Genomic DNA, 16368 nt, shown 5'->3' on the forward strand with positions numbered 1-16368 from the left:
AATATATGTATCTTTTTAATAAACATAAACTATTATATAAACATGACATTCTATGAAGCCCAGAAAATGTTTCGAACTAAGTTTACAGTTGAAAATTGCTACTATTTCCTTATGTTGGACTAAAGCTAAGTGACCGAGCCATCTTTGTTGTTGGCCAAAACCAATTTCCTTATATTCCACATAAACCAAGTGACTAAGCCAACTTTTTTGTTGACCAAAACCAAAGTTCTAGAAACAGGTTTAGCTTACAAACGATCCCCACACAGCATACTAAGTTAAGACTCCAAAGGCCTTTCTATAATGAAGAGGCTGTGTAATGCATTCTTAAACATCCAGTGACGAAGGAAGGGGAAAATAGGAGACAATTCCTACAGTGACAGGAGTTTTAAATTTTCTAAAGTGTATTTTTTCCATGAATTCAGTACATCTCCCTGGGGACTGGTCTTCTCTATGCATTGTACATGTTCTTTAGCTTTTGTCAACTGATATTTTTTTCGAATTTTATGACTTTACAAGATATAAGAAGGAAGTATCTTGCTCAAGCTAAGGCGCTATTATTTATACAAATTGAGAAATTTATTAAAACTAAAATGATTGATTAAATCAGTATAAAACGTTATGTACTTATTATATATGATATGATATATAGCTTCTATGATATATAGATAGAAGGCTTGATTAAATGAGTATATATGTATTAGTATTGAGTACATATATTTTATTTTCGAATATATTAATCCATTTATTTATGGGGTATTTAAAAAATTTTAGATTTGGTAACTCTCCAAAACTCTAGACTCGCGGTTTACTTTAGTATTGTTGTTTTTGTTTGTTTATTTGTTGGTCATTTCGTTGCCGAGAGCGCACACATTGTTGTTTTTGCCCATGTCGCCTGGCCCATATGATCAACAACTGATTGCAGTGCCGTCCGTCAATATTGCTGTTGTTGCGATCGTCAACGTTGACTTCGTTTTCGGGCGCTGCTACCAGCCATTTACTCTCGTTTGTTGTTATCAACGTTAAGAGCAAAAAGGTAGGATATGTAAACAGAGATGGTAGGCAAGAAAGGGATCACAGCTGAGCTGTGCAGCGCTGACAGTGGCAGCAGAATGAAAACGAGAAAAAAATATGAAAAATCACTGCTCAGCTGATGACTTGCAAGGATTGAGTGGAAGGAGAGAAATTGAAATGTACGAAGATGTGTTAAGGAAAAACAGCCATTAACTAATTAACATTGCAAACAACAACACAAAAGTTTTGTTGTTGCCGGTTAGGCGAACAGCTGTAGAACACGCTCTCACACACATGTGCCAATCTATGGATGGCTGCCGAATATATGTTAATGATAAAGCGCACAACGACCGAAGAAGTGCCAAATTTCTGCCGAAGTGGTCGGCAACAACAAATTAATTATTAGCGGCCATTTGTGCAATCCCAAGAATTGTTGAAAAAAGCCCGTGAACCGCCGAAAGCGAAATTAAGTCTTACCTGACAACGAGGTGGCCATTATTGGTCTTTATACGACGATTTTTTCAACTTTATACATTTCAGTATCCAAAATCTGGAATTCACTCACTTTTTCAATTGAACACACAAAAATTAAACTGATATTGTCATTGCACTTGTTCTGCCGTCTTGTGAGATACATAATTATTACTTTTTTGTGCAGATTCGTGTCTTCTTTGTATCAAAATTTGTAAGGAAAAAGAGTGCATCCTTGTTACTCTACAACTGCTGCCTCGACAGACAACCTAGTCGCCCGATCAGCTGACCAGGCCCACTCAGGACACCAGAGGCGTCTTGAAGAAAACTGCATATTTCTTTGGAGCAGCTAGAGTGAGAAAAATACTAGCATGTAAGTTAAAAAGTGCATTCATGCAAGCGAACAAAAGGTACGTCAGCCGCAAAGAGATATCTGTCTGCCTTGGCGCCATATGCTACCACGAGAAATCAAAGCATCCTTTTGCGCCTTTCGCGCAATTTTCTTCACTTTCCTCCGAGTGTTTTGCCATTTCCACTTGTTCGCACCTTTTCAGTAGTGCTTTGTGCTCTATTGATTGTCGATGCTGTTGCACTCGTTCATCTATGAAGAGTTTGAGCAGTTGAGCGCCGCTCTCTTCCAACGCTAACTGACTTCGAGTTAACCGCACAAGATTTGTTCTTGCAACAGGGTAGTTCTTTGTTCTTTCACTCTGGCCTTTCGGCCAAACTCAAGGCATTGTTGTTGCAGTGGTAGCAGCGCTGCAGTTTCTCTGTAATTTGCGTGCAGCATTTTTGAGTGTTTAATGTAAAATAGAGCGCGCGTAAAATTTTGTATAAAAGCCGGTGGTTCGACGATGAGTGGATTAGTTCGAGTTTTTGCTTAGTGCTGTGTGTACTGTGTTATAGTATTGCATAGTGCGCTTGGCCTGTTCACTGAAAAATTGGTTAAGATTGATTTTAGTGGTGTTTATATATATTAATTGCAATATCCAATGCAAGTTTATTTGAACCATATCAACTATAAACAAATACGACGATTCGGGACTAGAAGCAATATTGGATTACATGCTAAACAAAAAATGTTACCAAGTATATGTGGAAAATAATAATAAGTACTTAAAAAACAATACAAATGAAATCCTTTGAAAGTGACGGACATTTTTCCACAAAACGTTAACAAATATCTCTTAATTTGTGTATAAAAAGTGCAAAGAGTACAAAGCCCATTGGCCGGTCAAAAGACTGCAATAAATAGCAAAACGAAATAGTAAAACAAGTGAAATTAACACACTCACAAAAATGCAGCAAAATTTTTAAAAATTTGAAGTGCAAATAATCACAAAGGGAAAAGCAGTAACACGTGAAGGAGTTGAAACTGACGAATTGCTGCTGCCAGATAAATAATACGGAAAATTGTGCTACAACAACTCTCGTGTCCATCATACAAAAAAAAAAAAAAAAACTAACGTCCGACATTACCCTGTCGCAAAATTTTAAAATCTTTTAATTAAACACAATTTCTAAGAAAACTACAAAATGATGTGGGACACAATTGCCGAAGAAACCAACGGAGAAATGGCTATGGAATTTGCAAGGTAAATATCACATCGAAGTGCATTCAAAAAATTTCATAAAGTGCAGTTTGTAGGGCATCAGACTTTGTGCATACCAAGTAATTTCAAAAATTATATTAAAAAGCATGCTATGAACCCGGATGCGGATATAATTTAAAGGAACTAAAAATTTTAAAAAGTGCAAAATAACCAGTGCAATTCTTCATTTGAAAAAAAAAATAAACTAAATTAAATAAAAATAATGCAATGCATTCTTCCTCACTTCATTGCCCAAATCACAAAAATATTCCACGCCACTGTTTTTTCGCTGAGCTCTATCGCTCCATTGCGCTACTCACTCTCACTCTGCGGCGCAAGCCCCAACTCGCTAACAACACCAACAAGCTGACAATGCTGAACTTGAACTCCATTTCAACGGTTCCAACATTTTCTAGATTTTTTTCTTGTTGTTACAATGTGTTTACATTTTCCATGCGCTGCCATAACCAATGTTCGTGATTGCGCTGTGGCGTTTTGCCGGCCAATCAGTTTTGTATGCGGTCATTCTCCCCATTAATAAGCTAAATAAAAGTGAGAGTTCTTTTTGTATGTGCGTTGATGTTGCTGTTGTGTTTTATATTACTTTTTCTCTAACTGTTGCTTTTCATATGAAAGACTCGTAAGTAATAGTATTTCTTTTATTACTTCTTTCGCTTTTGTTTGGCTTTAAGCTGGCACGTACAAATCGCACCGTCGCGTTCGTCATTTCCGTCTTAAACGGGAGCTTACAATTAAATGGAGCGCTGTGATTTGGGGCATGACCACAGCCTCAAATATGTACGTACATATGTATTTATATGCACTAAAGCGCCAGGGTAGGTGTTTTCGCCTTCACTTGGCAGCGCGTTGCGGTACGTTGGCGTCTTGCGGTTTTCTGCTTTTGTTTGGCTTCCTATTTCCGACTTCTTTGCCTTATGCACCTACTTTCCGCTTGACTGCGTCTTCCTAGCAACTTTTTCTGGCATTCACAACTTCCTTATTAAGTTAACGACCTGGCCTAATAATAATATTTCCGCCGTTCGTGTATTTTTTACATGCAGTTTTATTTCTTTCATATATTTACTTTTTTCTTTTATAAACACATATGAGCTCAGTGCTGCACAATATAAAACCGTGGGGGAATTGCAGCAAGTTATATTTTCTTCTTGTCCCTTCGTTCCTTCGTTTATGTCGTGCACGCAGCGTGACTATATTTTTCCTACCCATCTTGTTTGAATTTCTTAGCGAATTACTTGCATTTCGGTGCACGCCGCATTCGGCCTCCGCCTGACGTAATTGTGTTACTATGTTTGACGTGTACGCATACCAACTACTTACTTCCTTATTTCCGCGTTCTTGCGGGTCCGTCATTTAGTCCGTGTAGTAAGTCAAGCACTCAACTAGCATTACTTTTTTTTCTCATTTTCTTAACTGTTATATCAATGGCTAAGTCGGCGACCAGCCAGCCGGCACTGCCGTAACATCTGCGGCTCTGTGCAATTCATAAGAGTGCAATTGTGCTGTCGACCTCTAATTCTTGTTGTGCATTGAATTCCATACGGAGCACACAGCCACATATGTGCTATGTACTTGTAAACAAATGCACCGAAAATATAATATATATATATTTTTTTTTTTTGCTTATACAGTATATATGTATATACGTATGTACATTTGTACTAGCCATTTCGCCTTCCTCCACTTTGTCGATCAATATCAACCGAATGTGCATGTTGACTCGGGACTGATGTGCACTTCTAGTACAGTGAGGGTACAGTACCCCGGCAGCGTAGCTGTGTAACATGCGCTACTTGGGTTTATTGTTGTTGCCTGGAACAACCCTCACTTTGTAAACATATATGTATGTATGTGTTTATAGTATATATTTTGATCGCTTGTGGGTCGCATTTTCCTGTGCATGTACACCACCAACAATACTAGCACCAGCGCTCTAGCACTATCATCAACACCAGCAACAGCAGCCGAGTTCCTCGCTATCATCCTACAATTTGATACCATAAATAAATACATTTACAACTGCGCTTGTGCTAGGCCTATTCAAGTTGAATGAACCCATCACTTGCACATGCATTTACATGCACACACTAGCACAGGCGCACACCTACTTTGTCCATCAGCTGCCTGTGTACGCCTGCGCCGTGCTAGCACGCTGTGCTTGGTAGTTGTCCAATTTGATTCAGTTCCATTTTGTGTATCATTCGATATTGTACGTTTCTATTTGTGCTTAAGAATGGCTCCTGTCTTGTGGGTTTTCAGCTACAGTTCCAAAAACGCTGACTTTCGCACTACGCTCCGTGCGAGAAATATTTATTTTGTGATTTGCTTGTAAATACCTGCCGATTTGTTTTCGTTTTTTGTTTCACTACTTTTCCTTTTATTTTGATTAATTTTTAACATAAATATATCGTTGAATATATTTTTAATATCGAATTTGTTCTTCTGCTTGCATTTTAGCTGTCAAATGCCACACGACTTGAATACAGTTGCAGCCGCTGCCAGCAGCAATGGAGCGACACGTCAACGCCACCCACGGAATATTTTGGACAGCCCGATTAATGATATGGTTGTCGACCATCAACTGTCATTTTATGGCGATGAGGAAAATGTTGAAGAATCAGATCAGCGTTCGAACGTTTTCGATTTGCCACAACAGATGGGTTTGCTGTCACCTGAAGGATCGCCTTGTCGTTTCCAAATATTACAACAACCAAGCGTACCGAAATATAACCAAGACGCTAACGGTCAGAATGGTGGTCGTCAACGCCAGTTATTCGCAAATCGCCTACAGAAGCTACAACATAACAATGCCGCCAATGGTAGTACGCGCACACTGACACCACCGAAAAGTCTGCGCATTTTCCACAGTTTGTCATCTGGCTCGATGGGGTCTTCGTCCATGGAAGAAGATTACATGGATCTTTTTGAAATGGAATCCCTTGGCAGTTCAATGATGCCATCAAATAACATGCCAAAAATCCCCAGCGATCTAGATTCGTTGTTTGTCGGACAAATCAAGAATATATTATCACCTGCCCACCGTACAGTCGAACAGCCACAGTTGTTCGAACAATTGAGAACACCTGAGATGCGCCGTCCACCTGTGCGCCGTTGCTTAAGCATGACTGACAATTGTCTACCCAAGACACCAGAGACGCTGCTTAAACAAGTGCAAGAAATTGCTACAAGCCCCTATGGCGTTAAGCTGTTGACAACGGAACGTAACCAGAATGCCATCAGCGGTTGTTTCAAACGTCCCGATCCACCATCAAAGACCAACTCGCCGGTACTTATTAAGCGTTATCGCATTGAGGCCGAAAAGGAGAATCTCGATGACTCGCTAACAATGTCACTACCAGCACTGCCAGCGCCTCAACCCAAACTCAGCCATCCTCCACCATTGCGCAAGAGCATGTCAATGAATGATGCCGAAATCATGTCGGCGCTTGCACGTTCGGAGAACAAAAATGAACCAGATCTCATCGGCGATTTCAGCAAACCCTATGTACTGCCACTAATGGATGGTCGTCATCGTGATTTGAAATCAATCTCCTGCGACACAATGGCACGCCTGGTACGCGGCGAATTCAACAATGTTGTGGCCAACTATCGCATCATCGATTGTCGTTATCCATACGAATTCGAAGGTGGCCACATACGCGGCGCTCAAAACCTGTACACGCACGAGCAGATACTCGAGGAGTTTCTCACACAACAAAAGACTGAAATGGAACAGCGTAAAGCAACTAATGATCATCGTCGCAATATCATTATATTCCATTGCGAATTTTCATCAGAGCGTGGCCCGAAATTGTCGCGCTTCTTGCGTAGCACCGATCGTGAACGCAATACCAATTGCTATCCGTCACTCGACTACCCCGAGATCTACCTGCTACACAATGGCTACAAAGAATTCTACGAACATCATTCGGAGCTGTGTGACCCGACTGCCTACCGCCCCATGTTGGAGCCAGCGTACAACAGCGCATATCGTCATTTCCGCTCCAAGACAAAGTCCTGGAACGGCGACAGCGGTTTGGGCGGCGCTACAGGACGCCTAAAGAAATCGCGCTCACGGCTAATGCTGTAAGGCGATGCGTACTAGCAGCGACAGCAGCAGTGCAGCAAATGAGTCAAATCACAATACGCTTGTTTAACCAACGCCGCAGCTTCAGTTCAATATGAAAAAAATATATAATTTTTTTATATAGTAGCTGAGCGGCAGGCGGGCGCGCATGCGGTCGACGTTACTTAAAACGTCGCTAAAACGGCAGCAGCAACTGATAAGACTGCGAATTTGACAAGGAGTGCGGTTGGAGGGAGTACAAATTCATGATTGCAGTACAAATTCAAACGACCAGCTTTAACTAACGCTAAACTACAAAAACTACAAAGATAAAAAAATCACCCAAAACAATTGCAACACCAACTTTTCACAGTTGGGCTCCCAACGCCAACACCCAATAGAGTTTTGGGACAGGCACATACACACACTCGCACTCATACTACACAAACACACATGTATATAAACACAGTCATTAGCAAAATCACAACGCACAAACACACCACTTTCATCAAATTTACATTCAATTGGTTTTTGTTGAATTTATTATTCGATTTTTGTGTCCAATTTGGATTTTATTTTATAGAAACGTTTTATGTGTATGTATGTACTACAAAAACACAAAAAAAAAAAAAACCAAGCAAAATATAATTTGCAAGCTCGTTTATGCATAGACTGCATGCGAGTGCTTATGCATGTGTGTGTGTGCGTGTGTATGTATGCGCGTACACTATTGTACATATATATATACATATGTAAGTGTAAGAAAGGACACACTTTCAAGGCTACTAAGTCACTGGGGATCGAGTCAATGCCATGTACCGCTGTATGAGCGCCTGTGTTAGCGCCTCCATGTAAATAATGTGTATGTATGTATTTATATGTATGAGTTAAGCATAACGCAACGTTTATAAAAAAATGCTTAAAATATTTAATTTATTTGCTATGAATAGCTTTAGTTAGCTTAATTTAATTTTTCCTAGTTGTTATATATGTATGTGGAGAGGCGCTACCAAACACAACGCGCGCATATGCACACACAAACGTACGCCGCATAGCTCACCCATTGTAAATTATAAAAATAAATTTTTGTATGCACAAAAGCACCCTTAATTTATTTAGTTACAAAAGTGTAAAGTAAAATACAAATGTAATATATTTTCTTAGTGAAATTCATGCGTAAATAATTCATAGTATATATATATGTATATGTGTATGTTTATTATAGGATTTGCTATGCTAAGCAATCACAAAAACAAACGCAAAAAAATCGAAATTTGTGCATTATTATGTATAATTTGTATGTGTACAGCAAAAGCAATTTAGAAATTTGCAAAAAAAGAAAAAAAAAACAAAAAAATTAAAATGAAGCAGCAACAATGTAAAGCTATTTATTTTTACATGCAAATAATTTGTTTATAAATTGATTTTCTTTATGTTTATTCTCGGTTCATATTTGTTTCGATTTTCACTCTTAATTAACGCATACATATAATACAAAAAGGAAATATTCACAATGTATCAATTCATAACCATGTATATGCATATATATATATACAAAGCATACATATGTACATATGTACACGGATGTACGCACAGAAACGCACGCAACCAACAAGCACAAGCATCTGGGCACAAACACACACATACACACACACTACTTGTGTTCCCGCTGCAGTCAAACAAATTCAACGTAAAGTTAAAAACAATTACGCTTATTTTATGTTATAAGAACCCCTTTTTTATTTTTTTAAAGCAAAGCTTTCTTTTTCATATAAACAACACGAAAAAATCCAAAAAAAAATTAAAAATAATGAAAACAAAAATTAAAAATGCAATACGAAATAATATGTAAAAAAGGAAATATATGAGAAAAATTGATCAACCAAAACTACATGGCTTTAATTAAAACTAAAAAAAAGCAAGAAAAAACGAAAATCAGCAAGAAATTTAATGTACTTTGTCGTCGTTTACATTGTTTGTCCACTTTGAGCAGCGCGAGAAAGCGTGCAAGCAACAAATTGTTGCATACACTTTGGGGGCTTGAAATAAGCGTGATTGTGTCTTGACGACTTCTTCTGCTAGGAAGTGAGCAAAACGCCACACAATAAATCAATTGTATCAAGTAGCCAGAGTCAAAATCAAAAGGTTCCAAGTGTCTGTTATGAGTCGAGTCTTCATGTAATTGCAGACCGCGCAAAATAAATTCTTTTGTATATTTCATAAAAGTTTGTCTTTTGATTTTTGAAAATGTCGAACAAAACTCTTAGTTTTAATGCAAATGTTTGTTATTTTTTGTTAACTACGTATTAATTTTACTTAATTTTTTAGTTTTCTTTTGTAAACTTATTGTAATTTTGTTTGAACGCACTTTCACAAGGCATTTGTAAATTCATGTGCACAGCATGTACACACACACATGCACACATATGTTTATATGTATATCCCTTTGAATTGTTTTAGCGTGGACTTAAATTTTTAACTGTGATTATATTTTAAATGTTATTAGTTTCTTTTATTTTGTTTTGTTTTGTTTCCTTATGCCAATGTACGCGTCTGTATGTATGTATATATTTTTATGACTGCGCATTTTAATTAAAGAAAGGGCAAAAATATATTTAATGCATAACGTAATTTTTTTACTAAATTTCACATAACCTCTAATTTAGTGTTCGAAATTCCTTAGTGTGTTCATAGTTTTAATAAAATATTATTAAACGAACGTAAATTCTTAACTTAAGCAATTTTTGTATGCTTGATGCAAGTGAAATGAGAATGGAAATTTAATACAAATACAAAAAATAAAATTTCGGAATATGAATGGTTTTTAATTCAGTAATATGTTCAGTAATATACAAATTTTCTTGAAAATGTCTGTTTATGAGTACAGGTAAAGCAGCTGAGTTAGGAAAAATTAAGAATCCTTCGTGTTGTGGTCAGATTTACTCGAAGCAGCGTGGAGCATACTTAGAATCGATCGTACGATGGTGAGATATATATATCCATAAGAAGCAAGATTCTACTAAACTGCAGATGCATCGGTGCCCAAACAAGGCCTGCGGCAAATGCATTGTTTGTCAATATTGCCTTGGTCCTAGAATTCTCTCAGCTTTGAAAAAAAAACGAATATTAGAAAGATCGATATCGTGAAACTAGGCACGCCGTCAAAATCCACGAAACTAGAAAAAGGTGTGGTACCTCACCTGCGTTAAATGAATTATTTAAGTTCATTGTGTACCCCATCTAGAGCAGCTTAATGCTCGTCACGATGGAGGTTTTTATAAAAAGAAAAGTTATTAATTAACAATCCGGACAAAAAGCACCACCACCCTCTCCACCGCTGGTCGAATTGTGTAAAAAGTATGTATCACACCCAATCTAGCACCAAATTTTCTCTATGTTAGCACAAAAGTCGTAAACGGAACAGTAAGTTCCAAGCATGAAGCGAAGAAAAAACGAGCTTTATTATTTAATACGGCGCCTTTCTGCTTCGGCGAAGCAAGTGAGAAATATAATATAACACACAACCTATCTGCAGACACTAAATTCACTTGAAATATATATAAGTTAAGACTCGAAAGAGTTACAATCAGAGACGGTAGCAGCTACCTCAATCGTTTTCCTAGGTGGTCAAATTAAAACAATTATTTCATATAAGTATGTAATATATATTTATTCATAGATAATTTGGTATAAAAATAGTGTGCAAATAAGATAATTTTTTTATTTATTTTTTTTTTTTTTTTGGAAAGCGTGAAATTTCATTTCCAAAGTCGTAATATTTTCGTATTGTGGCAACTACGCTAATTAAAATTAATTTATTAATCGTCGATTTGATTTGACAAGTATACTATTTTTGTTATTTGCAACTATTTAAAACAATATTTTGATAAAAAATAAAATAAAAAATAGTGAACCTTCTTGTTATGATAGAATTTTGTGAATATCCTACGCGAATTACAAAGGAAAAGTAAGCAACAATTTTGCAATCAAACATTTCATCTTTATTACAATATTTTTTGATTTTATCTCTTAATTTTGAGTTCAAATATCAAATAGTTCACAATCTGCTTGTCCCACAGGCATATGCGTTACATAAGTAACGTTTTTGTAAATTTTTACGATTTCCTTTCTTACACAATAATTTTTGTATCCGCCAGAACATAACCTAACAAACGCAAGGCTATTTGAGTTAACATAATTTAGCAACGAGTGCTTTGATATCTACAGACGAACTTGACAAAGGCAAGAACAGTACTGTCTGATCGCGATAACTAGTAGTTACACCAGCGACCAAAAAAGGCGAGCGAAAGGAGAAAGGTGTGTTGATGGCAGCCACTAGAAGAGCTGTGATTGAGAATCAGTAGTTTTTCAACGAAATATGCTAATAGAAAATCCAGCAGCGGACCTGCTGTACCTCAACAGGTTCCCCAAAACTATTTGGAGAATATTTTATGTCGCGGAAATAAAAACAATATTGACCAAAACCTGAAGTCTTACTACACTGCACCATAGCAAAATGTAGATGTAAAGGACATTGAGAGTTTGTATTGACATCTTCCTAGTTCTACTAGCGATATATGAATTCGCACATGAATATTAAACCATAAGTTCGACTGTTACCATTGTCAACCGGTTTAGCAAAGATAATACATAGGATTAAGATCTGCACGAAAGACTTCAGCACTAATCTGAAATCTCTCTATAACACAGAGCTATGAAGTGACGACGGTTTCGGAACGTGTATGCCAATATAGTTACAGAAAGCGGGACTTTCGTAACAGGGAATGCTAACAAAAAGTCAAAAACACCGAAAAGCAACGCACGCACATCTTTTGCAAAATAGCTGAGTGGACGAGGACTCACGAGTGTTAAACCTTAAGCAACCACAGTAGGTTAGGTCAGTAACGCTCCCTTCTGTGTTGCTGGCGTAAGACGGTAATGGGTTAGATCAGCGGCGCTCTCTTCGGCGTTGCTCTGACAAGAAGGAATGGGGCCCTTAAAAACGGAAGACTTTTAGCAAGCGTGTACTCCATTTTGGATTGTGTAGACAAGATTGCCATACATAATATTAATTACTGTTATAGTTGCCAGGGCTAGTAGAGTAGCCCTATTATATAATATACCACACATAATAGGTGTACAAATTGCATTTGTTTGCTTTTTTTTAGCGAACTTCATTAGTGAAATAATATATAAATTTTCAGTAGTTGAAATTTCATTGAATTTCATATTTAGTGTAACATAAGAATTTGTGGAGATGCAAAATTTATTTCCGAAAAGTTTGATAATCTTTAGTTGCATGCAATATTCTTAAAAATATTACATTGGGTAAATGGTATAAAAAATGAAATGAAAGAAAAAGCATGGCCGTGAAGTGCTTTTCTTTCAGGGGAGGGATAACTGTACTACCCCTTAATATATATTTGTTCATTTAAAATTTTTTAGGCATGATAAAAATGCCACACCGCCAAATGTATGTAGCTAAGGAAAATTTTTTTCGAAATAAAAATATTCAAAGGATGCATATCAAAAGTGACCAAGGGCTCCACAATGTGTATTATATAAGGATTGATATAAAAGAGTCTTAAACTCGTATTGGAGCCGCCACGTTCGTTGCGTCATGGTTAACAAAATATTATAAAAAAAAAAAAAGTGGGTGTAATGTATAAATGTATAATATTGAAGGAAATATCGCTATAATCAAAGTAGAAGGATTTATAACAATTATGCGGGGTTGCAACTGATTTGGAAACATTTTTTATCTGTTTCTATAAGATAGAGGCAGTATACTCGTATTACATATTCTATTTCTCGAGGCGAGTGTTCATAATAGTGGGAGGTAAAGCAATGTTATAATAAGAATATAGCGCTTCAGCGATAACTGCGCACTTATAGAATTTAAGTCAGCAAATTATTTTTTCGAATTTTGTCCAAAAGACTCTTACATTCAACAACTACTACTTGCTCGTCGATATTCTTCACACGATCAATGGTAATGACAGTTTGCAGTTGAATTTCTTCATTCAAAAATCTTATAAGCTCAGCACTCAAATCTGTTGGCAAGCCTGTACAATTAAAAACAAATTTACTTCAATAATTATAAAAAATAAAGTTTGATTTAAGAACTTACCATCAATTAAACATAAACTTGTTTTGCACGCGCCGGTGACGCTTGCAGGAAAGTGACGTATATCGGCGCTGGTCAAAGTTGCTTCGTTCGTAAAGTCGATATACATCACGGTGTACTCGGATTCGTTAGGTATATCGATTACCTGAGCACGATACCACATTCCTTCAAATTTTGCGATGCAATATTCCTCCAATCTGGAAAATAACGGAATTAATATTGACAGTGAGATCTAAAAGATCAACAAAAATGCACATTTTCTTATACTTACTGCGGCTTATATGGTTTATCAGATATAGTTATAGACTCCAACTGCTTATGCACAATCTGTAGACACTCCAAATCCTCCTGAGCGATACAGCCCAAATAACCGATTTCTAAACAGGAAACATCAATCACAACAGCCTTGAAAGGGGCACAATCCACTTTGAAGTAGTTAATTTCGAAAGGCTGCAGAGAATTTATATTGCATATACCGATTCAAATTTGAAAATTAAAAAATAAATCAACTTACTGCTCTCATCGTCGGATGTTCTACTTCAACGACACTTTCGTTCTTCTTCTCTTCCTTTATGCCATTACGATCTTCTTGTATAGGTTGCTTCTGCTGCACACTTACATGTGAATTCCCTGCGGACGAGCCTGGTTCAAGCGCATAGAATTGGTCATCGTGCGGCTCGTCCACTTTTGGGCTGTCGCCTGCTGAATTTTGTTGTTTAGCATTATTGTCATTAGTTTTAGCATTCTTATTAACAGTATTCTGTCTACCGCGTACAGCATCAGACCAAACTTCAGCGCCTGATTCCTTACAAAACTGCTCAACTTCATCATTTAATGATTTTTCATTTTGCCAACGCAATAGCTCCACACCGGTTTCGACGCGATCATATTTTATTTTGAAGTCTTGGTCCTCGTAACGGGCAAGATGTTTTATCAATTTCTCACTCAACACATAATTGGACACATTGCGCAATTGTACCAAACATGTATACTGTTTAAGCGATATAATTTCATCAGAAATTTCACGCAAATCTTTTAGATTTCGTGTAGCAATTACACCGCGATCAATAAAGAGCACACGAATGTTGGCGGGGTTACGTACAAGTAATACCTCTACACGATGCATAACACCGTTATAAGGTGCCATGGCATAACTATGCAGCTTGGGCATTGCGCCAAGAGGTTTTGCAATCTTGCCAAAAGCATCAACTTTTCGCGCATTCAACATGGAATCATCTTCAACGGACGGATTTACAGCGCGCACATAACAACGGTTTGGTGTCCGAAAGCCGGTCAAAATTACATGACTATTGGACTTGGGTAGGTCTACCGTTGGTACAGTAGCTGTTGTCGTTTTGATCGCTTGCTTTGCATCTTTATCATTAGCATTCTGTGGAGCTCTAATATTTGTTTGTTGTTGTTGTTCATTGGTATCAGAGGATGGTGGATGTCCCATCAAGGTATGATTTTGTTGAGAATTATTTCGAGAATTCTGTGGTTGTTGTTGAGTACGTTGAATGCTATTGGTCGGATTGGCATGCGAAATTTGTTTAACAGTTAATAATGGCGCATTAGCAGGATACACAGCGTCCGTTGACAAGACGGATGTTGGCTGAACCAACTTTCTATAAATATGAAATGAGATACAAAATAAGATTGGAATTTATTACTTCTTCCGTTTACTTCTCATCGATCATCGTGCAATCATCAGAGTACAAGCTTATGGAAATTCACTCTGGTGGCTGAGAGAGTTTCAAAATACACTAATTAAACAGTAACGGGGAGAAGACTCCCACTGCTGGACCCCTGTATATTATCTTGCAAAATGGAGTTTTTATATTGAAAAAATATGGATGATAGCCGACCGCTGATTCAATTTAGTCATGTCCGCCTGGTTGTACCTTTGTACATTCGCAAACTAACCCCTGTTTTTGATATTGATCTCTGAAATTTAGCACACGCCCTTATTGCCCCAATAAACCATACAAACTTTTCGATCAAAATCAAGCTTTGAATGGAAATTTTGTACATGTGAAGGGTATTATTCGGTGCAGAGAAATCTAACGATATTTCTTGTTATTGAAACTTGTTTATATTACTTTTAAGTATCTTGATATTCAATCATAGTTTTCTTGATCGTGTATTATTTATAAATTACATACAGCACTTGCATCAATCACAAAAATACAACCCAACATATAATGGGAAATGAAACTACTATAGTAAACATTTTTTTAAATCGGATTCATACATAAAAAGGGAATACCCTAAATAATATATGCATCTATTAAATTTAAATGGTATGTACATAAATCTCATTACAATTTAAAAACAATTAACAAACACTTACGGCATTGGGAAGCATATATATCTATGACTTTGCCAATCTTTCTTTTGGCAATCCGGTGAGCAGTAAAAATCTCCACATCGTTCACACACACATATTGATGGCTTACGGCAAGCAATACACTCGGCGGTCTGAAAAGTAGTACCGGCGGAATGGTTGACAGCATTTCGCTTTGGGGAGATCTAGGTATAATATGTATGTATAATTAAAAATTTTGCTATATAAAATTCAGTAAAAATCTTTTATAATTACATTCATGTCATGTTTTAATCCGTTGTGTTGGTAATTATTTCGGCCGGCAGCATGTGGGGTCTTATCTGAAGCGGCGTTGTTTATTTGTGCTCTTTTGTTTCTTTTCGCCCTGTAAATACGTTTCTGTAAATTTTCATATGCTTTATTTATTACATTCACAAAAATTACTTAAAATCCATGTTTAACCAATTAAAACAACTAGAATATGTAATGCTTTCTTGAAACCATACAAATTTTTACAGGTAGTCGGCCCGACATAGAGGAATTGTAATAGATCCCGATTTTGTCATGCACGGTTGCATTTGTGTACTATTGTGAATTAATTCACAATTGTTTTAATGCAAAAATTAACTAAATGAGTATTAATTTTAGATATTTTTTTGATATGATTGTAGCAAGCAAGAAAGGTTTTCATATAAAAAGTATAGGTATATGCATATACATTTATATTTAGTAGGCAGCACTACAATCAGGAACAAAAATT

General features: G+C 36.8%; 3 protein-coding genes across 4 annotated transcripts in view; 1 reads left to right on the forward strand and 2 right to left on the reverse strand.

The window, feature by feature from the left end:
- The window catches only part of LOC108965848, a 149517-nt gene extending 147559 nt beyond the window's left edge, over nucleotides 1–1958 (reverse strand). For both annotated transcript variants that reach the window (XM_018928517.1, XM_018928507.1), the window contains exon 1: nucleotides 1489–1958. The gene's annotated coding sequence lies outside the window, so the exon portion shown is untranslated. The remainder of the gene's footprint in view (nucleotides 1–1488) is intronic.
- A 382-nt stretch (nucleotides 1959–2340) lies between these two features.
- On the forward strand, nucleotides 2341–7509 carry LOC108966808 (M-phase inducer phosphatase). Its single transcript, XM_018929891.1, has 2 exons — nucleotides 2341–3077; nucleotides 5550–7509. The coding sequence occupies exons 1-2, from the start codon at nucleotides 3019–3021 to the stop codon at nucleotides 7180–7182; spliced, it is 1692 nt and encodes a 563-aa protein (XP_018785436.1). The 5' UTR covers nucleotides 2341–3018; the 3' UTR covers nucleotides 7183–7509.
- Nucleotides 7510–11136: 3627 nt separating this feature from the next.
- Nucleotides 11137–16144, reverse strand: LOC108966848. The gene is made up of 7 exons (XM_018929953.1): nucleotides 16053–16144; nucleotides 15885–15993; nucleotides 15636–15814; nucleotides 13800–14910; nucleotides 13557–13735; nucleotides 13289–13482; nucleotides 11137–13223 (listed from the first exon to the last, which is right to left on the reverse strand). Exons 1-7 carry the CDS (start codon nucleotides 16061–16063, stop codon nucleotides 13057–13059), a joined length of 1950 nt encoding a protein of 649 aa, XP_018785498.1. The 5' UTR covers nucleotides 16064–16144; the 3' UTR covers nucleotides 11137–13056.
- Nucleotides 16145–16368: the final 224 nt, after the last annotated feature.

The sequence above is a fragment of the Bactrocera latifrons genome, unplaced genomic scaffold (genome assembly GCF_001853355.1).
Source record: "Bactrocera latifrons isolate USDA-ARS-PBARC rearing strain unplaced genomic scaffold, ASM185335v1 scaffold_10, whole genome shotgun sequence".
NCBI lineage: Eukaryota > Metazoa > Arthropoda > Insecta > Diptera > Tephritidae > Bactrocera > Bactrocera latifrons.